At 37.5% G+C, this 24,465-nt stretch overlaps 1 protein-coding gene across 1 annotated transcript; it reads left to right on the forward strand.

Annotated features, from left to right (window-relative positions):
• Window positions 1-2,331: 2,331 nt before the first annotated feature.
• On the forward strand, window positions 2,332-23,853 carry RNMT (RNA guanine-7 methyltransferase). The gene is made up of 10 exons (XM_068993879.1): window positions 2,332-2,781; window positions 7,153-7,288; window positions 9,895-10,020; window positions 13,359-13,474; window positions 14,531-14,712; window positions 15,180-15,344; window positions 18,208-18,325; window positions 19,341-19,442; window positions 20,463-20,496; window positions 23,569-23,853. Exons 1-10 carry the CDS (start codon window positions 2,365-2,367, stop codon window positions 23,604-23,606), a joined length of 1,434 nt encoding a protein of 477 aa, XP_068849980.1. The 5' UTR covers window positions 2,332-2,364; the 3' UTR covers window positions 23,607-23,853.
• Window positions 23,854-24,465: the final 612 nt, after the last annotated feature.

Here is a 24,465-nt window from a genome sequence, read left to right on the forward strand (position 1 = left end):
GAGATCAAACCAGTCAATCCTAAAGAAAATCAACCCTGAATATTCATTGAAAGGACTGATGCTGAAGCTCTGATACTTTGACCACCTAATATGAAGAGCCCACTCACTGGAAAGACCCTGATGCTGGGAAAGATGCAGGAGAAGGGGATGACAGAGAATGAGATGGTTGGATGGCATCATCTACTCAATGAACATGAGTTTGAACTCTGGAAGATGGTGAAGGACAGGGAAGCCTGTCCATGGGGTCGCATAGTTGGACATGTCTTAGTGACTGAACAACAATGGTCATGGGTCTTGAAACTTCTGTCTACTCTCTTCACTCTCTACCTGATTCTGACATCCATTGCAAACTAAGGATTTTACTAGTCCCAGGCTTTTCCTGCTCTTGGTTTTCAGTGTCGCTAGGCCAAAAGAAATACCTAACAGTTTCCCTAAGTGGTTTAGTTCAAACAATTTGTGTGTCCTAACAACTTTATTTTTAAAAATAATACACAGATCGAAAGGAATACTGTTTATTTCTTCAGTTCAGTTTAGTTGCTCAGTCATGTCCGACTCTTTGCGACCCCTTGAATAGCAGCACGCCAGGCCTCCCTGTCCATCACCAACTCCCGGAGATTACTCAAACTCATGTCCATCGAGTCGGTGATGCCATCCAGCCATCTCATCCTCTGTCGTCCCCTTCTCCTGCCTCTAATCCCTCGTAGCATCAGTCTTTTCCAATGAGTCAACTCTTCGTGTGAGGTAGCCAAAGTACTGAAGTTTCAGCTTTAGCATCAGTCTTTCCAGAGAACACCCAGGGCTAATCTCCTGTAGAATGGACTGGTTGGATCTCCTTACAGTCCAAGGGACTCTCAAGAGTCTTCAACACCACAGTTCAAAAGCATCACTTCCTCGGCGCTCGGCTTTCTTTATAGTCCAACTCTCACATCCGTACATGACCACTGGAGAAACCATAGCCTTGACTAGACGGACCTCTGTTGGCAAAGTAATGTCTCTACTTTTGAATATGCTATCTAGGTTGGTCATAACTTTTCTTCCAAGGAGTAAGCATCTTTTAATTTCATGGCTGCAATCACCATCTGCAGTGATCTTGGAGCCCCCCAAAATAAAGTTTGCCACTGTTTCCACTGTTTCCCCATCTATTTCCCATGAAGTGATGGGACCAGATGCCATGATCTTCGTTTTCTGAATGTTGAGCTTTAAGCCAACTTTCCCACTCTCCTCTTTCACTTTCATCAAGAGGCTTTTTAGTTCCTCTTCACTTTCTGCCATAAGGGTGGTGTCATCTGCATATCTGAGGTGATTGATATTTCTCCCGGCAATCTTGATTCCAGCCTGTGCTTCTTCCAGCCCAGGGTTTCTCATGATGTACTCTGCATAGAAGTTAAATAAGCAGGGTGACAATATACAGCCTTGACGTACTCCTTTTCCTATTTGGAACCAGTCTGGTGTTCCATGTCCAGTTGTAACTGTTGCTTCCTGACCTGCATATAGGTTTCTCAAGAGGCAGGTCAGGTGGTCTGGTATTCCCATCTCTTTCAGAATTTTCCACAGTTTATTGTGATCCACACAGTCAAAGGCTTTGGCATAGTCAGTAAAGCAAAAATAGATGTTTTTCTGGAACTTTTGTTTTTTCCATGATCCAGCGGATGTTGGCAATTTGATCTCAGGTTCCTCTGCCTTTTAGTTCTTAGTTACCACTGCGTAGTAATGGAATGTGTACATCTGTTGAGTAGTGGACTTCTCAAGCCTTGAGATTAGATTTGACCCCAACTGCACTTCTTGTTTTACATTGATTTTCTGTGGTGCCACCAAAGTCTTAGCTTCACAAGGTTCTGTTGTCATTTAAAGAAAAATATAGTTCAAGCTACTCAGTTACAACTGTGCTCTACTTGATGGTGTATCTGATACCTTCCAGGTGTCAGATATCACTAAGCTTTCGTTAAACTTTAAAATACCTTGCTGTGCACATATGAATTTGTTGTAGTGTCCAGCACACATTTTGGGAGCCAAGGCTGTAGAGTAAGGGTCAGGATAGAAATGGAACTGACTTCATTTACTGTGACGACTTTTGTCAGTTTTAATGTCAGTGGTGACTTTTATGGATTAGATTGTGGAAGTATTTGGGGATTATAATTAGTACTTCATTAGCATTTTTAGAAATTCATGTGCAATATGTATCAGTATTGTTTTCAGTATTCTGTAATGAGTTTTTAAAAATTCTTACTTGATCACTGAAATTAAATGGCCAACTTCTGATTTAAATTGCTTTTAAAGTCTCAGCATTATGTTTACAAGTAATATCAAATTTTTACCATTGTAGTGTCAGTTCATGAAGTTTGACCATCATTTAAGTAATCAAAAATGGAAAATTCTGCAAAAGCAGAAGAACATGAAAAAATCTTTCATAAAGAAGCAAAAATATCATTAGATTCAGAAGCAGAGTCATCATTCATTATTAATGAAAATACAGCCTCTCCTGAGACTGGTCTTTCTGCAGAGGCTTCTACTTGTGGGCAAGTAAACACACCAAAAAAGAGAAAAATGGAGTTTGAGGATGATCTTGTAAAGGAAAGTTCTAGTTGTGGGGAAAACACTCCATCCAAGAAAAGAAAACTTGATGCTGAAATTACCCCAGAGGAAAAAGGTTCTGGTGATGATGAAGGCATTTCAAGGAGAAGAAGAATAGAAACTGATGGTTTTCCAAAAGATGAACCTACTGGAGATGGCACTCAGAAAAGGAGAAAAATAGAACTTGAAGATGTTCCTGAAAAGCGAAAGGTATTTTGAATGCATTTTTAAAAATTCATAATAGAATATGTCAGATTGAAATGTGGAGCAGTTATGAAATACCTTTTTTTAAAAAACATAATTTTAATAACTTAAGGGTTCTGTGTTTTTAAAAATTTTATTTATTTATTTATTTTTTACTTTACAATATTGTATTGCTTTTGCCATACATCAACATAAATCCGCCATGGATGTACACATGTTCCCAATCCTGAACCCCCCTCCCACCTCCCTCCCCATACCATCCTTCTGGGTCATCCCAGCGCACCAGCCCCAAGCATCCTGTATCCTGCATTGAACCTAGACTGGCGTTTCGTTTCTTATATGATATTATACATGTTTCAGTGCCATTCTCCCAAGTCATCCCACCCTCTCCCTCTCCCACAGAGTCCAAAAGACTGTTCTATACATCTGTGTCTCTTTTGCTATCTCGTATACAGGGTTATCGTTACCATCTTTCTAAATTCCATATATATGTGTTAGTATACTGTATTGGTGTTTTTCTTTCTGGCTTACTTCACTCTGTATAAATCAGCTCCAGTTTCATCTACCTCATTAGAACTGATTCAGATGTATTCTTTTTAATGGCTAAGTAATACTCCATTGTGTGTATGTACCTCAGCTTTCTTATCCATTCGTCTGCTGATGGACATCTAGGTTGCTTCCATGTCCTGGCTATTATAAACAGTGCTGCGATGAACATTGGGGTACACATGTCTCTTTCAATTCTGGTTTCCTCGGTGTGTATGCCCAGCAGTGGGATTGCTGGGTCATAAGGCAGTTCTATTTGCAGTTTTTTAAGGAATCTCCACACTGTTCTCCATAGTGGCTGTACTAGTTTGCATTCCCACCAACAGTTTAAGAGGGTTTCCTTTTCTCCACACCTTCTCCAGCATTTATTGCTTGTAGACTTTTGGATAGCAGCCATTCTGACTGGCGTGAAATGGTACCTCATTGTGGTTTTGATTTGCATTTCTCTGATGAGTGATGTTGAGCATCTTTTGTTTGTTAGCCATCTGTATGTCTTCTTTGGAGAAATGTCTATTTAGTTCTTTGCCCCATATTTTGATTGGGTCATTTGTTTTTCTGGAATTGAGCTGCAGGAGTTGCTTGTATATTTTTGAGATTAGTTGTTTGTCAGTTGCTTCATTTGCTATTATTTTCTCCCATTCTGAAGGCTGTCTTTTCACCTTGCTTATAGTTTCCTTTGTTGTGCAGAAGCTTTTAATTTTAATTAGGTCCTATTTGTTTATTTTTGCTTTTATTTCCAGTATTCTGGGAGGTGGGTCATAGAGGATCCTGCTATGATTTATGTCAGAGAGTGTTTTGCCTGTGTTCTCCTCTAGGAGTTTTATAGTTTCTGGTCTTACATTTAGATCTGTAATCCATTTTGAGTTTATTTTTGTGTGTGGTGTTAGAAAGTGTTCTAGTTTCATTCTTTTACAAGTGGTTGACCAGTTTTCCCAGCACCACTTATTAAAGAGATTGTCTTTAATCCATTGTATATTCTTGCTTCCTTTGTCAAAGATAAGGTGTTCATAGGTGCGTGGGCTTTCTATTGTGTTCCATTGATCTATATTTCTGTCTTTGAGCCAGTACCATACTGTCTTGATGACTGGGACTTTGTAGTAGAGCCTGAAGTCAGGCAGGTTGATTCCTCCAGTTCCATTCTTCTTTCTCAAGATTGCTTTGGCTATTTTATTTATTTATTTATTTATTTTTTTATTTCCATACAAATTGTGAAATTATTTGTTCTAGCTCTGTGAAAAATACCGCTGGTAGCTTGATAGAGATTGCATTGAATCTATAGATTGCTTTGGATGTGGATGAACATGGTATATTTCTCCATCTATTAGTGTCCTCTTTGATTTCTTTCATCAGTGTTTTATAGTTTTCTATATATAGGTCTTTAGTTTCTTTAGGTAGATATATTCCTAAGTATTTTATTCTTTTCATTGCAATTGTGAATGGAATTGTTTCCTTAATTTCTTTTTCTATTCTCTCATTGTTAGTGTATGGGAATGCAAGGGATTTCTGTGTGTTGATTTTATATCCTTCAACTTTACTATATTCATTGATTAGCTCTAGTAATTTTCTGGTGGAGTCTTTAGGGTTTTCTATATAGAGGATCATGTCATCTGCAAACAGAGTTTTACTTCTTCTTTTCCTATTTGGATTCCTTTTATTTCTTTTTCTGCTCTGATTGCTGTGGCCAAAACTTCCAGAACTATGTTGAATAGTAGTGGTGAAAGTGGGCACCTTGTGTTGTTCCTGACTTTAGGGGAAATGCTTTCATATCCACCATTGAGGATAATGTTTGCTGTGGGTTTGTCATATATAGCTTTTATTATGTTGAGGTATGTTCCTTCTATTCCTGCTTTCTGGAGAGTTTTTATCATAAATGGATGTTGAATTTTGTCAAAGGCTTTAGCTGCATCTATTGAGATAATCATATGGCTTTTATTTTTCAATTTGTTAATGTGGTGTATTACATTGATTGATTTGCAGATATTGAAGAATCCTTGCATCCCTGGGATAAAGCCCACTTGGTCATGGTGTATGATCTTTTTAATGTGTTTTTGGATTCTGATTGCTAGAATTTTGTTAAGGATTTTTGCATCTATGTTCATCAGTGATATTGGCCTGTAGTTTTCTTTTTGGTTCTGTTTTTTTTAACTTAATTTTTATTTTATAGTGAAGTATTGTTTATTTGCAATATTGTGTTAGTTTCAGGTATACAACAGCGTGATTCAGTTATACATATATCCATTTTTTTGCAGATTCTTTTCCCATATAGGTTATTGCAGAATATTGAGTAGAGTTCGCCGTATAGCAGGGAACTTGCAAGGTCCTTGTTGATTGACTATTTTTATATAGTAGTGTGTATATGTTAATCCCAAAGTCCTAATTTATCACTTTCCCCTTTGGTAACCATGTTTGTTTTCAAAATCTATGAGTTTGTGTCTGTGTTGTAAATGAGTTCAGTTGTATTATTTTTTTTAGATTCCACCTTTAAGTGATGTTGTAGTTGTCTTTCTCTGGCTGATTTCCCTTAGTATAATAATCTCTAGCTCCATCCACATTACTGCAGATGGCATTATTTCAGTCTTTTTTGTGGCTGCATAATATTCCATTGTGTACATCTTCTTTATCCATTCTTTTGTCAGTAGATGTTTAGGTTGCTTCCCCATCTTTACTATTGTAAAGAGTGCTGCAGTGAACAATGGAGATCATATATCTTTCAAATTCTGTTTTTCTTCTGATACATGCCCAGGAGTGGGATTGCTGGATCATATAGGAGTTCTATTTTTATATTTTTAAGGAACCTCCATACTGTTCTCCATAGTGGTTGTGCCAGTTTACATTCCCACCAGCAGTGTACAGGGTTCCCTTTTCTCCACACCCTCTCAGGCATTTATATTTGTAGACTTTTTGATAATGGCCATTTTGACCTGTGTGAGGTGATACCTCATTGTAGTTTTGATTTTCATTTCTCTTTTATTTAGATAAAACTTCTGCTAATGAGATAATTTTAATCTTATTTGGAAATCTTGACTAAACACTTGAAAGGGAGTTTTTATAGTTTGCTTTTTTCTTAGTGTTTTAAAAAAGACACCAGTGTAAGTTTCAAATGATTTATCTTTTTTCCTTTTTAATTAGGTGTTTATCTCTTTTTTGTGTTTGAAGTATTTGAGATTATCACTTAAAATGATTTCTACATGATACCCACTTTTACATTTCTTTCTTAATGTAATTCCTTAAACTATGTAATTTCTGCTTCTTATTAGGGTAGTTACTTGAAGCCTGGTATTTAACGAGAGTATTGTAAAGCAAGGGATAGCAAATCATTTTCATCTGGGAATACTGTTTTGTGATGGGACCTGAAGTGGAGTCTGCATTGTGCAATGAATGAGTAAAATTCTGTTATCACTCCTCAGGAAGAAAGTGGCAGATAAGCCAGGCATTTGTCATTGGTGAATCGCAAACCTTTTTAATAGAGAGAAGCTTGTATTGTAAACATAGTTTTCAAAGTTTTACTAGCAGTGGAACCCTTTATTCACAGGAAAATCTTCAACCTTTTACCTATTTTACATACCAGGTGAAACACTTTGGTTGAGCAGAAAGTGGGGGGAATCTGAGGCCCTTATCTGGCATTTTTGCAGAATGCTTAAGGTTTTAGAGAGTACCAATTGAAATTTGGGTTAGGTTAATAGCAAATAATAGAAATCACTGACAGCAAACGTAGACTGTTGTGTTCCCATCTCTTTGTGAATATTAGCTCATGTAATGCCCACAATAATTTTATAATTTTATTTGTTTCATGTTTAGCTTCTTAATTTTGTGCCATTCTTCTATTTTCAGAACTTGGAAGAAGGACACAGCTCAGCAGTGGCTGCTCACTACAATGAACTCCAGGAAGTTGGTTTGGAGAAGCGTAGCCAAAGTAGAATTTTTTACCTAAGAAATTTTAATAATTGGATGAAAAGTGTCCTCATTGGTATGTTTCCAGTTTTGAATTTTTAATTTCAGCTTATGTTTCCTTTTTTTTCTCCCTAAGTGGTTAATCATATACAAAGTGACTAGGTTTTTAGTTAGTGTTCATTTAATCATCAAACCTTGGCTTTATAAAACTGGAGCCAAAACTGAAATTAGGCCTTTGAGATAAATTCTTTTCATATTTACTAATAGCTGACTACATAAGATATTAATATTGAGTTATTTAGGTTTTCAGAAGGCAGTTTGCTTTTATATTTAGAATTAAGGTTACCTAGTGCTATTAAATAATGTTTTACTCTAATAGTTTTGGAGCAATCCTATATTATTGAATGGAACATTTGGGTTCCATTAAGTTAAGATGGGCAGTGGCATGATTTTTTTATCTCTGGGCCTTTAATGAGGTGGTAAAGGTCATCATTTGTATTGATTGTCCATTGAACTTGTTCTTTTCTTCTGGGGAGAAATAAAGTTTACTTTGAGGATTGATGGAGAAATTCAGCTTTTTGGACATCATTTTTGTCTATGAAAACTCATTTTTGAATTTAAAATGGAAGTCAGTGGAGGAAATTTAATTCTGAAAATATTTATTGCTTTCTGTATCAAATATATTAGTCAGCCACTTACCTGAGATTAGAGAATTTATAAAAGCCAGTAAATGTTGAAGTTTTTCACAAAAAGTTTTTTTAGTTTTGGTTTCTGTTGTTTTTTCAAAAGCCAGCCTCAGAAAAAGTGAGAATGCTTTCATAGTTAAACTAAAAAGAGTAATGTGCCATTTATGACTACTTTCTATCGTTTTGAGAATATTTTAGTAATTAAAAAAAATAAATTATCCATCCTGAAAAGTGTTAGGAAGGGGAACAAGACTCATTTCAGATGCATTTTAATATTTTTCTTTCTCACTTTTGTTTTTAATATTTATGTTTTATTACAAAAATAAGGCTTATTTGACTCTGCTACTTGTCATCTAGGATAAATGAATAAACTCTTTAAAAAAAAAGCTTTTTTTTAGGGTTACTATACGGCGTTTTAAAATCTATACTCATAAAGTAATCTTTGGACCCTATTGCTAATTTCTCAATTTTTTTTCTTCCTTTGTTCATCATCGTTAGTAATGTAGATGACTTATCATTGAGTATTTTTCCTTAGTCACTTATTCATGTATTTATTCATTGAATAAATATTTTTAAGTTCAGTTGTATTTTTCACATTGTTTGTTGTATTATTTTTATAAACAGGGAAATAGGTAGCTTTTATTATAAAAACACTATGTCAGGCAAAAATGTATCTCTCAGCATATTCCTGATGGTGGTTTCTCCTTCAGCTGTTCCAGCAGCTCTCTTTAACGGGTGCTTTGCTGTCTGCACCTGTCTTTCTGGTCTTGCTGTAATTGATGTGCTCTGTGCCAGATCTTTGCGGTCTTTTTTTTTGTCTTCTCAACACCCATTCTTTACCATTCATTTTCTCTTCCTTGCTGTTTATAGCTAGTGATAGTTGAGTGTGATGCTTGAATGTGATAAAGGTAACTTGAATAATGTTTCATGAAGATTTCCCCTCTCATTAATCTTATTTTGTGGAAATAAAGAGGTTTTATCATTCTTGCTGGTTTTTACTCTTGACATATTGCATATTATGCTGTTTTTTTTAAGATTCATAGCAGAAAGTTAAATATTGAACACTTGTACATCTGTTGAAATCAGTTAAAAATCCTATGGACGGTGAAAGCAGAAGTATTTATACAGAATATTCTAGCAGTCAAAATATTACATAGGAAATAAAAAGCATTAAGCTCAGAATGGTAAAGATAGAATAGATCTAGGATTCAGTATTTTATCCAGTGTTAGAATTGCTGAATAGTTCATTGTCTAAGAATATTCATATGCCTTTAACTGATATTTGAACCATTTGGCTATTGATATGGGGACCTACTAATATCATCCATTGATTATTAATGTGATTTGGTAGATTGAGATAAAAGATTCCATTTTTACTTCAGAGTTTTAAGAATTCTGATGACAGTAAAGAGGTTTATATAGTTTTTTGACTAGTTCTTGTGTTTCTTTTAGAGGTAAGCCTGGCTCTTTTATCAAAGTCAAGCTGTTATGATCCCATAATTATTTTCATCTTATTAAGTGTATAAGAAGCCAAACACTTATCTTTGGAAAGAGAACTACGGCAATTTATGAATTAATTTTTCTCTTATCAAGAATAAGTGTTGGATATTCTTGTATTAATTAGAATTTAAAATGTTTGCTATTGACCTGCCAAGATCATGCAGCTTTTCTATACTGTTTAACTTCTGTTTAATCAAATGAGAGAGACAAATGTTTGCTATATAATGTTGAATCAAATTCTGAAAATAACCTTCAAAAACCTGTCTTAGTTTCTAAAATACCAGAGATATATTCTTTCTTCTTTAATGCTGAAGAAGAGTCAAGTTAATTAACTTAGTCAAATTTGAAATATTTCCCAAAAGTTATGAATTAATTACATAAATGAATGTGTTTATATTACACGTCATGTAGAAGTTAGAAGATCATTAAGGGTAACAGTTTATACTTTAGTAAAAATGGAGAAGAACATTTATTATAACTTATTTCTCTCTTTTAGGGGAATTTTTAGAAAAAGTGAGACAGAAAAAGAAACGTAATATCACTGTTTTGGACCTAGGATGTGGTAAAGGTGGAGATTTGCTCAAGTGGAAAAAAGGAAGAATTGACAAGCTAGTTTGTACTGGTAAGAGAGATAATGACATGGGAAGGAATGCATTGTGGTCAGCCAGGTAAATGGAAATAAGAAAGATATTTTATGGGCATAACACTGAAATACCATACCACAAGATGTGGTATGCTTATGTGGAGCTGCTCATGAGACAGGTATTTTTTAAATGAGGAATGAGAATTCACTCATGGTGTTAAGACCACAGATGATTGAAGTCATGGTGGACTCCATGTTTGAAGCACAAACTTGGAAAGTCTTTTGCTGGTCACAGATAGGACAGTTTCATAAATTTAAAAAAAAAACAGTAATTATAGTGGATTGAAACACATGGAATAAGGGGAAAATCTCATTGTTCAGACTTGGAGGGAGCAAGGAAACTTATTCATTATTCTGAAATGTATAAACAAAGGTAGAGGGTATTTATCTTTTCTAACCCTATATGAACCATATTTCAGCATAAACAAATGGTTTAAAAGACGAATTCCTGTTTATTGAAAAATGATGAATAAATTTTTCCACCCTTGATGAAATAATGGCTCTAGCTGCAGTCATTAAAAGATGCTGAAGCTATTAGGAGAAAAGTTGAAAGGAACTTAACTGGATTAATCAAGCACCTGAACCTCCCAGTCAGTCTTAACCCAGAAGAGGGGCAGGCAGACAACATGTTCCTTCCTGTCTGAGAAGTCATGGAAGCGCACAGCACTGCCTGTGGAGTCATGTTGCCTAACTCTGCACTTCTCGCAGTTTCTGGTTTATGACCTCAGTTCAGTTCAGTTCAGTTCAGTCGCTCAGTCGTGTCCGACTCTATGCAGATGACAGCATCCTTAAGGCAGAAAGTGAAGAGGAATTAAAAAGCCTCTTGATGAAAGTGAAAGAGGAGAGTGAAAAAGTTGGCTTAAAGCTCAACATTCAGAAAACGAAGATCATGGCACCTGGTCCCATCACTTCATGGCAAATAGATGGGGAAATAGTGGAAACAGTGGCAAACTTTATTTTTGGGGGCTGCAAAATCACTGCAGATGGTGATTGCAGCCATGAAATTAAAAGACACTTACTCCTTGGAAGAAAAGTTAGGACCAACCTAGATAGCATGCTGAAAAGCAGAGACATTTCTTTGCCAACAAAGGTCCATCTAGTCAAGGCTATGGTTTTTCCAGTGGTCATGTATGGATGTGAGAGTTGGACTGTGAAGAAAGCTGAGCGCTGAAGAATTGATGCTTTTGAACTGTGGTGTTGGAGAAGACTCTTGAGAGTCCCTTGGACTGCAAGGAGATCCACCCAGTCCATTCTACAGGAGATCAGTCCTGGTGTTCTTTGGAAGGAATGATGCTAAAGCTGAAACTCCAATACTTTGGCCACCTGATGCGAAGAGTTGACTCATTGGAAAAGACTCTGATGCTGGGAGGGATTGGGGGCAGCAGAAGGGGACGACAGAGGATGAGATGGCTGGATGGCATCACCGACTTGATGGACATGAGTCTGTGTGAACTCCGGGAGTTGGTGATGGACAGGGAGGCCTGGCGTGCTGCAATTCATGGGCTCAGTACACTCTTAAAAATGATTAAGGACCCCGGAAAGGTTTTGTGTATGTAGTTATATCTATTGATTGTGGAAATTAAAACCAACAATTTAAAAAATAGCTTTAATTTCTTACAAGTAAAATTTAGTGAGAAGACTAGTATTTTTAAAGTATTTTTGCAAATTCTTTTAAAGTCTGTAATAATAAAAGACAGCTGAGTTTGCACCTCTGTGTCTGCATCAGTATGTTGTGATGTGTTATTTGATGAGCAGTGAAATGGAATTATTTGATGTGAAACTCCATTAAATCTGTCTTGCACTTTGCCCTGTAAGATTTTATTCACTAAAATTATGCAAATCTTCTAAACGTGGGCATCGAGAAATCACATTGGTTTAATATCACCATAATCAGAAAACTCTTTAGTATTGGGACAATGCCCAGCCCATCGTGATAGAAACAGTTTTTTCAGAGTTGTAGTTTTCACTTGAAAGCTCAGGTTTATCATTGGTAACAAATAGCATCTGTAGTTTTCACTTTTTTCATTTTGAAGAAAAGGTCTGCCAGATTACCAGGTCTGAATAACCAGTTTGTCTGTCTGTTGTTCTTCAAGTGAAAACAATTTCCCTATTAAAAAATTGGCCAGTACAGCTCACAAACAGTCACACCAGTCCTGTTCAGATAGACCTTGTTATGTAGCAGAAATGTTTTAAAGATTTTATAAAATTAATGTTTACTGCTTTATCAAGGACATTCCTAAATGAAATTGGCTTCCCCCCTTCCCCTTTTCTTCTTTCTGAGCTGGTTTATAGCAGTGAAAAATAGATCAGGAATTACCAGTATCACTGGTGCTCCTACCTGATATTCATGACACAGTATCAACTGTTATTTCTTTGTGTTAGTCATTCAGTCATGTCTGACTCTGCAACTCCATGGATTGTAGCCCATCAGGCCCCTCTGTTCATGGAATTCTCCAGACAAGAATATGGGAGTGAGTAGCTATTCTCTTCTCCAGGGGATCTTCCTGACCCAGGGATTGAACCTGGGTCTCCTGCATTGCTGCCAGATTCTTTACCACTGAGCCACCAGGCAAGTCCTTAGACTGCAAGTAGATCAAACTAGTGAATCCTAAAGGAAATCAACCTTGAATATTCATTGGAAGGACTGATGCTGAAGCTGAGGCTCCAACACTTTGGCCACCTGATGCAAAGAGCTGACTCATTGGAAAAGACCCTATGCTGGGAAAGATTGAGGGCAAGAGGAGAAGAGGGCAACAGAGGATGAGATGGTTGGGTGGCATCATCGACTTGATGGACATGAGTTTGAGTAAACTCCGGGAGTTGGCGATGGACAGGGAAGCCTGGTGTGCTGCAGTCCATGGGGTTGCAAAAAGTCAGACACAACTGAGCGACTGAACAACGACATCCACTGCTGCTTCTGTACCTGTAGTGCAAGTCTCAACACTGGGAAAAAACAAATAACATTTTAAGAAAATATAAAGAGCTGAGTGTACAGAGTTAGGTTTTATAATATTGGAATCTAAACTTTCTGCTTTAAACTTTGAATAAGCATTTAAAAATCATGATAGAACTTCTCTGTTGTCAGCACTTATTGAGAAAGTGTTCAATTCATTCCGAAAAATATTGGTCATTTGCATTGGTACAGAAGACTTTATTCTCCCTTGTTTTGAAGGAAATAGAACCTCTTTGCTTTTCTAAGGCTAGATTCCTTGCCAGAGTTCAACAGTTGAGATGAAATCTAGATTGTGCCATTTTTGTGTTTCTGATGTAACTCTGTGGGCCTCTGCTGACATCACTGATGCCTCTTCCCCTTCCAGATATCGCTGATGTTTCTGTCAGACAGTGTCAGCAGCGGTATGAGGACATGAAAAACCGTTGTCGTGATAATGAGTATATTTTCAGTGCAGAATTTATAACTGCTGATTGTTCAAAGGTATGTGGTGTTTTTAGAAGTATGTCTTTATATTTTTAGTTTGAATAAGTGATTTGTTTTAAAAATCAGCTCATTTTTTAAAAATGTGCTTTGAAACATTAAAAATCTTAGGACATGGCATTTTTAATTTCAGCTAGAAATTCCATTAATGATACATTTCCTTAAATGACCTGCCGAATACTAGTGGGTTTTAGCTTTTAATACTTTTACTTTGGAAATAGTTTGTTGCTTTTCTGTTTGGACACTTTTTTCTAGTATTTTGAAATAGATCTGCACTTAGGTTTTGTTTACCTTGTAATTTGTTTGACCGGCTTCCCAACATGTCACAGTCTGGTGACACCTGTTTCCAAATCTCTTTGACAGCTGAAGTTCAAGACTACAGAGGCACTTGAAATGCTGAAAATCTCCCCCTGGAACTTTATCTCTCTTTTCTGACTTGTTAGCTTGTTAAATTATTGTAGATACCTTGAACTACACATTTTGTTGGCAGTTGTGAAGGTGGAAAGAAGTGGTAGTATACTGCTAGAAAGTTAGAAACCTTTAAAAAACATTTTGCATTTTTCAAAATTTCCCAGGGAGTTCTCTGGCAGTCTGGTGATTAGAATTTGGCACTTTCACCGCTGTACCCCAGGTTCAATCTCTGATTGGGGAATTAAGAGCCTATTAGCTGCATAGCACAGCCTAAAAAATAAAAAAATGTCTCAAAGGCCGGTTTTGTGTTTTTCATAAACCCAAGTATATAGGTCAACATCATTTTACTTTAATTTTCCAGTAAAGCCAATTAAAGAATCAATTCCTTTAAATGTCATATGTTTGATATATTTTTAATATGATTCCAGAATCTCTAGTTTTAAAAATTACTATGAAAGTGGGAATGAAATTATATTGAACCAGAAAAGAGAGAACATTTTTATTATGATCCTTAAGATACAAAATGATAGAGGATAGGTTGGTTGGAGGGCATGTCAACTTTTATTTTAAGGATCCTAATATTAGAAATTCACTAATTATGTTGCAGCCAATTTCAAAGTCTTGACCCATTATAATTTGTTTCAGGAACTCCTAACTGATAAGTTTCGTGACCGAGAAATGTGCTTTGACATCTGCAGTTGTCAGTTTGTCTGCCATTACTCATTCGAGTCCTATGAGCAAGCTGACGTCATGCTCAGAAATGCGTGTGAGAGACTGAGCCCTGGAGGCTATTTTATTGGTACCACTCCCAACAGCTTTGAATTGATGTAAGTACTTTCATATATTGTGGTTTACAAAATATTCAAAATTAAGCTTATTTTAGAACAGCAGATATTTATCAGAAATAGAGTTTATAGAAGGGTTGAGCGCTTTGATAACGTATTTGTGTAGATAATCTAGTTTTAGTCAGACTTACAGATGAACCTTTAAAACATCTTTGTGTTTTAGTTGGGGACTGATGTTGCATTCAGCCAAAAAGCCAGAGGTGGTATTGCTAGATAAACTCCAGATCAGATGAGACTTAACCAGCTGTCATGATAATGAAGCCTATTTCTAGCATAATTTTGTTAGTGAGATTGTTAATGATATTTTAGCATATTGCTTCTTAAAAGTAGCTCAGACCCACTTCACGGCTATCAGTTGCATCGTGTGTGTTCCCCCCCATATTTAATCTGATCAAAATAAATTAGACTTAATAATAGATTTGATTTTGGGGGGGGTGTATAACCTACAGAAGACGCCTTGAAGCTTCAGAAACAGAATCATTTGGAAATGAAATCTATACTGTGAAATTTCAGAAGAAAGGAGATTATCCTTTATTTGGCTGCAAATATGACTTCAACTTGGAAGGTGTTGTGGATGTCCCTGAATTCTTGGTCTACTTTCCATTATTAAATGAGTAAGAATGTCATTAATCTGTTACTGTTCTCTTTTGGGGGCTTCCCAGGTGGGTCTAGTGGTAAAGAACTCACCTGCCAGTGCAGGAGACATTAAAGATGAGGGTTTGATTGCTGGGTCAGGAAGATCCCCTGGAGGAGGGCATGGTAACTCATTCCAGTGTTCTTGCTTGGAGAATCCCATGGACAGAGGACCCTGGCAGACTACGGTCCATAGGGTCACAAAGAGTCAGACAGGACTGAAGAGACTTAGCACATAGCACATTCTCTTTTTGCATAAGAATGAAGGTAAAGGGGGGAAAATCAGTATTTCTATTTGTCTCTTATTTTAAGTGGGATCTTAAGAAGTATAGCCTGAATAATGACAAAACTAAGACTCAACGGTTGGTGCCATAGGTCACTTACAGCCTTACTCATTTAGTTTCTTTTATCCCTGAAATTATTTTATCCTGTAAGCAAGAAAAGGGAGCCTGTTGCCTACAACTTGTGGCATGAAATAACTGACAACTAGAAATAGCAAAGATTTGTTTTTAAGTAACTACTGGTACTTAGGTAACTAAAATTAGTTATCCCAAAGTAGGGATCCTCCTTTTGACTGGAATAGGTATATTAAAAGTTTTATATTTCACTATAGCTTATGAAATTGTGACTCATGGCAGTGGTGATAGTAAAATCCTGATTCAGGAATGTATTCATGAACCTGAATTATTAGGAGTCCTGGCAAACCATAACCCCAGGGAAAACTGAGGTTTCAGGCTTTATCAGGTAGGGCTCCAAGGCCTAATGAGACACCTTGGTCTTCGGGGTTTCCCTGAAAGGAAGTGTGGAAGAGTCAAGTTAAATGTGGGTCATGTCACAGCTGACCAAAGTGTATTTCCTTCTTTTTATTTTTTATTCTTTTTAAAACAAAGCCTTCATTAACTGAGGAAAAGGTCAAACTTTATATTTTTACTTATTTTTAGATGGTGATTATTTATTTGAATTGTGTCTCGGTCAGCTTGTAAATTTATGGATGTAGGATTTTCAGGAGTTCTACAGTGTATAAAACTTTTATAGAAAATAAAAAGAAAATGAAAGAAAAGAAAATGAAGTAGCATGTGATTAAACATGGAAAATACTATGCAAAATTTATAAATCTGAAAGTTAAAAAAATATATATCACATTTTCCTTATAATTAGCAAACTTTGGGGAAATGTTATGCTTGAAGAAGTTAAAACGTTTTTAGTATGTTATTTTATATGTTCGTTATGTTAGCTTGGTGCTTTTGGTTGACGGTGATTTGAGTATACCCCAAAAGATAAAGAATGAAACGAAAGTTTTTTTTTTTTTAAGGGCTAAGCAAACATTAGCAGTCTTTTCTGCTTGTATTGCTAATGATGATAAACATATCAAGGAATAAATTGTCACTTTAATTTTCTTTTTATAAATTATTTATCAAGATAAGTATTCGTTCAGAGAGACAATCTGAAAATGCATAGGGATCCAAGCCGCCTTTGCCGTCTTGTTAATTAGCTTTCATCTGCAGACCTATTCAAATCGGTCAGATTGAGTCTCTGTTCTTTGTAATTATGATATTTGTAGATCTAAAGCTTGGTTTCCCTCGTAAAGGCTTATTTTGGATATTTTTTGATTGAAAATGAACTGCCTGGAATAGAAGAGGCTTTATATTGACCTGTGTTGTCTTCCCAAGGGGCCTGATGCAAGTGGCAGGGACTCTTGCTGTCCACACAGCTCTTACCTGCTAAGCTTAGTGGCCCTCCGATGTTCCCATTCGCTCTGTCCCCTCTTCTGTCACATCAAGGGTCCCTTTTCAGGGTTTTTCTTGTTCCTTCTCTCATCTTTTATCTGTTGCCTGAAATCATCCTCAGGTTCCCTTTTGTTGTCTACAGATGTGCAGTGATCTGCTTCGGCAATTGTACTGGGAGAGATACATACACAGAGCAAAGGGAGACCTAATGTAATTAGTGCTTGAGGAAACCACCTGGGAGAAAGTGACATCTAAGTCAATATCTAAAGGGTGTCTAGGTGGCCAGTTTTGCCCTAAGTGTGCTGGGGAGCCAACAAATGTTTTAAAAGGCCGTGACCTGTGTACTTTTGAAGCTTCATTGACTGCAGTTGGCAAATTGGTTGAGGGAGGGTAAGAATAAAAGCAGGGAAACAAACAAACAAACGAAGTGGTACCACATTGAATGGTGATGGTGATAGAGAAGGCTGGTGGCCAGTGTCGGGATTGGGAATGGGCCTGTCCAAGTACGTTTTGAGGTTAATGGAGAGGATGCAGTGGCCTGCTGAGCACTGGGCACAGGGAGGGGTGGCAGGAGCATGAGATGGTTTACTGAAATAGCAAAGGCTGGCAGGAGAACAGGCCGGTGGGATTCAGCCCTGCAGGCCTGGGATCGTCCTGGTGGAGATTTCTAGGGAACATGGAGTGAATGTGACAAAAGCCAGGACTGAGCTGCCACCGCTGCTGGCAAGCTGTGTACATCGAGCAAGGATCTGGGCCGCTTTCTTCAGAACCATGACATCTGGAAGTTGAGAAAAGAGACCTGTAAAAACCTGTGAAGAAGCAGTTCAAGATGTAGGATAAAAATTAATAGTTTGTCTTGCCAGGGAATCCAGTAGATGAAAGGGAATATTTTCGTTTCACTTCCTGGCCTATTTGTTAGGTTACTGGAGTTCCCTGTGACCCAGGGAGATCTAGCTGCATGGTTTTTTCAGGTCACTAGGGTGTTGCCCTTCACTTATTTCGCATGGTCCTCTTGTGAATTCGTAAGGTTTTTAGTTAAGTCCAGAAGGTGTTACTGTTGCGTAAAGAATTACAAATACTTTGGAAGCCTTTTCATGAAAGAATCTTTTTTGGACAGAATGGCGAAGAAGTACAATATGAAATTAGTCTACAAAAAAACATTTCTGGAATTCTATGAGGAAAAGATTAAGAACAATGAAAATAAAATGCTGTTAAAACGAATGCAGGCTCTGGAGGTGAGTATTTAGAAATTGTGTAAAAATCCCAGGTTATTGCAGACTTGTTTCGTTGTTTCTGAGATTCCTTTCAAGGCCATGGACACACTCAGTATTTATATAAATTGCACAGATAACTGGTGCCAATAGTAGACTGTTCAGCACCTAGGACAGAGCTTTAACACGGGCTGTCAGGACTGTCGTCGGCATTTGGGGCTGCTCTGTATCTGAAACATGAATTTTTACACTACAGGAATAAGCAAATTTATTTCTCATTGGTAAAAATGTGTTGATTGTAATGGTTCCAAAATGGTTTTTTGATTAATAAAGATGTGTTTCAGCCTAGTTATAATGATTTAAAATTCATGGTCTGAAACTGCAATTACGTTTGCACCAACCTAATACTTAAAATGGATTAAAAATAATGCTTGAAGTAATTTGAATATCAGACATTTGGTCACCATATCTTTAAAAACACAGCATTTTTTTGAGGGCCTTCTTCATATTCTATGTAATTGTGGAGACGATCTGTATTGGAGGCTGGATGTTTTCCTTCTCTTCCGAAACTCCCGAGGTTCTTTTGACTGAACATTTTATTTGTGTTATTTCCAGTTGCTGTTTGTACTTCCATGGTGGTTAAGTCACTGTAACATTCAGATGACTGTTTAACTCTTGTGTTGATAACTTCCTTCAGGTTTGAGTTGTGGCAGAAAAAACCTTTGCCCAGGACTCACAGAGATACAGGTGTTTGCTGCCAAGTGGCCTTGGTGGCGATTCAGGACACTGTTCAGTCCCTCTGTGACACTCTGTAATTGTAGATACTCCAGCCATGCTCATTGTTAACCACAGCAGCTTCTTTGTTCAGAGAAGATTCCCTTAACTCCTTTTTTAAAAAATATTTCAAAAGTATGTGTAGTTTTTATTTCTGAAGTAATACTTAAAGATTATTGTCTCATTTCAGTGATTTAGGGTGTTTCATTCTGAATTGTAAATTTCAACGTAATGACTCAACTAGGAATTTCCCTTGATTCCTTAGCCATATCCTGCAAACGAGAATTCCAGACTTGCCTCTGAGAAGGTGGGTGACTATGAACATGCAGCAAAGTACATGAAGAACGGTCAAGTGAAGCTACCTTTGGTAAGGTTTCATTCTTTAACAAGTCTTACAGGAGAATGGAAACTTAAATCATTTCATTGGTTTACAATACTTGGGTTCACTGACTTATAAATCAGATACACTTTAGCCTATTTCTCCTAAGTTATTACTTTTTATAATTGTAGAATACAGAATAAAATGCACTTTAATGCTGAGAAATGTAGTGCTGTATTTGAGAAAGTAGGATGGGAGGAATGTTCTTGGCTTGGCTTGAGAGTTTTCTTGCTGTATCATTGTATCTTAGCCTGGACACTACTGACTAGCAGTGTTCCATAGATATAATTCAGGGGCTTATGAACTTAGATGGGGAAAAATTATATCTTCGCAGACTTCTATGTGGAAGTTCACATTTTCCTTAATTATGAATGCTCCACAACCATAGTGGTATTACTAGTTGTAGCTGTGACTTTGTTATCAATAGAAATTATAGATATTTGTGTAACACATTTTTGCTGACATCTTATAGTATTGATATTTATTTATCACTTCAACATTTATCAGTTCTTTATTTCCTTAGTTATTAGGCTTGTTACTGTATCTTATTACTCAGTGTCTTTGCAAAACAGCAAGTATGTTACTAAATGCAGTTTAGTTCCTTTGTATGATAGATAGGTTGTGATTTCCTTTGTAAAAAAAAAAAAGTCTTATTCCCTCCTGCAGTATTATTTGATGTTTCAGGATAGGCCTTTTTTCTCCCAGGTTAAAAATGCAAGCTCAGTACTTTTTCCAGTTACAAATGATACCCTGTTTATGCAGATTCACCCTTTGATTGAGAATCAGTGGTTTAGAGAATTGGCAGGAGCACAAAAGTGATGAGAAGATGGCATTAAAAGTTAATCTCATTGATTTATTTTATATTCAGATCACAGTAATATTAACAGTGAATTGTATGTATATTTATAGTGAAGTTAGGGTTTTGGAGCACCTCTGTTATTGAAAAATAAGTATACGTGTGCTTCTATATTCAATCTGAAATTTTCTTCCTTATTTTTTTAATTTTAGGGGACCTTAAGTAAATCAGAATGGGAAGCTACAAGTGAGTATATATATCATCAGTGTAGATTTACTGACATTTGCAAAGATTGCTTCAAAGTGATTGTTAAAATTGGAAGACTTTAGAAATTTTTCTGACACAGATTGTGAGGGGATGATTGTGTTCACACAAAATTCCTATAAATGTCTAGTTCCCCTTGTCTTGCAAGGCTGTTCAGTGCCAAAAGAAAGCATATGCAGGGTGTTCCTTAACGTAAACTTTGAGCGTTCTTAAATATTTCCATTGTCTGCTCGTTACTGCAAAGCCATCTGTATTTTACATCTTTACCTCACATTTCTGTTGGGAATTTTGGCTTATGGACCACTTCCTTGTGTTTCACTTGGTTGTGGCCTCTGATGTTAACAGTGAAGGCTTAGTAAATGCTAAAACGTTCAGTTAAGCACCACTGAGCAGGATGTCTTGGAGGATGTGTGGTTGGGAACGGCCATGATGTGGAGGCATTCTGAAGTGAAGCGTGCGTGTCTGGCTGAGCAGTCAGAGGCCTGGCCAGTTCTCAAGGTCCCAGAGCCTCCCTGCCAGGGTGATGGTGGTGCCCCATATGGTCACCCTGAGGACTTACAAGGTAGTTCCCATTCTTCGCTTAAATATTTGTTGATTATATTGAAGAGAAAATCAGAGGTAATCAAAGATGAACACTCTGAATATTGAGTTACATAAAGATCTATGAAAGGGCTTTGGGGGATACAAAAAATAAATACTACCTCTCTGCCTCGCAGTGGAAGAAACATAAATAAGTGACTTCTACGCAAATTGTTCTACATGCTGAAGTTCTTGTAATGGGGAAAACAGATGAAGGAGCACTCAGTGAAAACTAGAGAAATTGGAAAATAATAACAGATGGTGTTATGGAATGTTTAGCCTGGGCCTGGTTGCTGTTGGAAGCTTTCATGTGTTATGCTTCATTCTGTCCTCACAGCTTCATGAGTAGACTACTGTTAATCATGTCTCCTTTTCACAGATAAGAAATCAGGCATATAGCTGGGTTAAGGTCAGAGAGCTAACCCAGGTGCTTCATACTCACAGCCTTTGCCTCACAGAAGCCCACGTGAAAGGAGGAGTCTTAGGACTTTCTGAATGGAAAGATAGGAAAAGGGAAGACAAGGGCTAACACTTTGAGCTTGTTTGTCTCAGAATATTGTTTCCTTTAATGGAAATGGGATTGGAAGATATTAGAGACTCATCTGTGATGAATGTGGGAATGTGTGCAGAAACCGACAGATTTCTTTGGCTTCCCTGGAGTGCAGATAGGCAGCTGCCTTAGCTGTCCTGTCAGTGCCAAAGGGCGGTACAGCAGGATAACCTTGGGCAGAGGTCGTGGTGGTGGTGCTGGCTGCAGATCAGGACTGTATTTTTATACTAAATGTGGACTTTAGTGATACTATGCAGGTGAATTAGATGCTTCCAGACAGTTGAAGAAGAGGGGCGTTAGAGATGAGAAGAGCAATAGGAAAGGATCAGTGGCCACAGGGCAGCCGGGATCATCGTGTCAGGGCCATCTGCTCTGTGATGAGTTATACTCCTACAATCTAGAGGGCTTTGTGGGTTGTGCCACAGTCTGAGAAGCTGTATTAAACTCCTACTGGTCTAATCATGAGCTCATATTTCCAGAGCTTGCTGCTTGTCTAGATGCTTTAAATGTGTTGCTGACAAATCAGAAGCGGTTCAAGTTTTGTTTGTTTAAATCCTAATTGAAATGCTGGCACAGAAGGCATTTTATATATAATTAGTGAGACTTCTAGAATTTTTGAGTTAGAAAAGAAGGAAAGTTAGTCATTGCTGATCTCAAATCGAGCATTAGTTTTCAGTGACCCTACATCAGAGCAGCTCAGGACAGCCAGGTTACCTGCAGTAGGTGCAGAAGTATTTGGGGTGGGTTTGGCAGGGTTGGTTGTAGACAGAGTACTTGGAATACAGGGCAAGCTCTGATGCCGAACTGTCCTGAGCCTCAGGACTTGCTCATGAGAGCTTTAGGTTGCTCCGCTATCTAACCCTCAAAAGGAATTTATAGTGTTGATGATCACTCTGCCTGTTTTCTGCCCGTCTGTCTGCTCTGCTGCCAGCCATCTTTCATTACTCCTGAAAGACTCGGGAGGTAGTAGATGAGGAGTAAAGAACAGCATGATCAGAGAGGTGTTAGGGGAGACTGCCTTGGTGCTTCTGTGCAGTCTGGATTGGGGGGCAGAGAGCTCGAGGATTGGGAGGCCCTTACATGGTCTACCATCCTTCATCCATCCCCTGTTCCACAGTTGACCCAAGGGGCAAGGCTTCCTTGTCACATGACTTCTTGTCTTGACTTGCTGCTTGAATGTCCTAGTGAACATCCTGAACATGCTTGTGATATCGAGACTTTGTCATCTCTGTCGTTTTTATAACTAAGACATCTGTCAGTATCTTAGAAGAAGATACATTTGAACCTCAGTGATTCGGGATGAGGAGCTGCAGGTGCAGTTGGATGTCTGAGTGAACACACGTGGAGCAGGAGGCCTGGTTTCAGGGAGCATGCTCTTGAGGCTGGGTGTGTCTCTGCTGGGGTTGTGAGTCCTCAGGTAGCCTTGGCCCACTTTTCTTATTATGCCCTTAGCACTACAGCTGGATGATTGGATGAACTTCAACATGCACGTTATATTCCTTTACAGTTTTTTTTAGGGTTCACCCACCCCCAAGTAGCAAACTAAAGTACCCTACACTCACAGTAGTGTAGTTATTCCAGGTAAAAATAATTAAATCATAAAGTTTTCCAGTTTTCATTTTCCTTGCCTGTATACTTTTTTTCCCTCAACCTGTCGGTAGAGTTTTTAGAGCTGTTGAGTTGGATTGCTCCATGGCTGTAATGTCAGAGTATTACAGTAGGTGGATATTTGTTTTCAAGTAAATAGATACGATCCCATATCTACCTAAGTATGACTCACAATTATGGAAGAACTCTTAGAAATAAATAATGGAACTTTTCTTTCAAAAGCTGCTTGAGAATTTTCACCAAATTATGAATAAGACCAAGACTGTTGCCCTGAGGATATGAGAAACCAACCTCTAATTTTATTTGTTTCTTTTTAGGTATTTACTTGGTTTTTGCATTTGAGAAGCAGCAGTGAGCACGTCACATGTGCAGTGGCACCAGAGCAACTGTGTTCTGTCTTATACGGATTTGAACGGTCCACCTTCCATAGATCTGACGCCCTTGTTAAATGTAACTATTCTCAGTGGACAGGATGCTGCTGGAAACGTCAGTGTATAAATGGAACTTTTGCTGTCTGTGACAGATGAACTTTGTGTGTGTATATAAGAATGAGAAGGGACCTTTGTCTTTGAAAATCTATTTTTAAGTAATGTTCTAAGAATTCCATTTGCCCCCACTCTCGTAGCTCATAAAAATTATAAAATGACGTGTTAAAGCCTGAGTTCTTTCACCAGTGCTCTGCTTCGTCCAGTGTTTATTTACAGTATTAAACGTATAGCAGTTGTAGAATTGGTGGAAGTGTACTAATTCACAGGGATGTGTGCTCATTTCCGAAGTTTTGTTAGTGTTTTTCAGGGTTAAAATAATTGCTCTCTATACAACTGAATGTCAGTGTTCAATATAAGTTTAAAACTAAAATTTTCATGGTGGTAAAAGTTAATTAACTTAGGATTCTAGCCAGTTATTAAGTTTCATTTTAAATAGCAACTAGTTCATTTGCTGACATGATTGAGTTCTAGAACTGGACAGAACATTTCAGATTCCAGCATAAAATTGTTCTGCATTTGGGGGCCTTTCTCATAGGAGTTCCCGATGATAGCAGTTAATGTTTCTAGTTATCAAGGATGTAATTCATTTCTTTACTGAACCAAAATGCTGTGGGTATTTTTCTCAAGATTTAGTGGACATCTCCCACGTGAACCTGTTTGCACATTTTCCTCAGATTTATGTAAGGAACTCAGGTACGGGGGATGGGGGCCCAGGGGCAGGGTTTC

This window comes from Capricornis sumatraensis, chromosome 21 (genome assembly GCF_032405125.1).
Source record: "Capricornis sumatraensis isolate serow.1 chromosome 21, serow.2, whole genome shotgun sequence".
NCBI classification, from domain to species: Eukaryota; Metazoa; Chordata; class Mammalia; order Artiodactyla; family Bovidae; genus Capricornis; species Capricornis sumatraensis.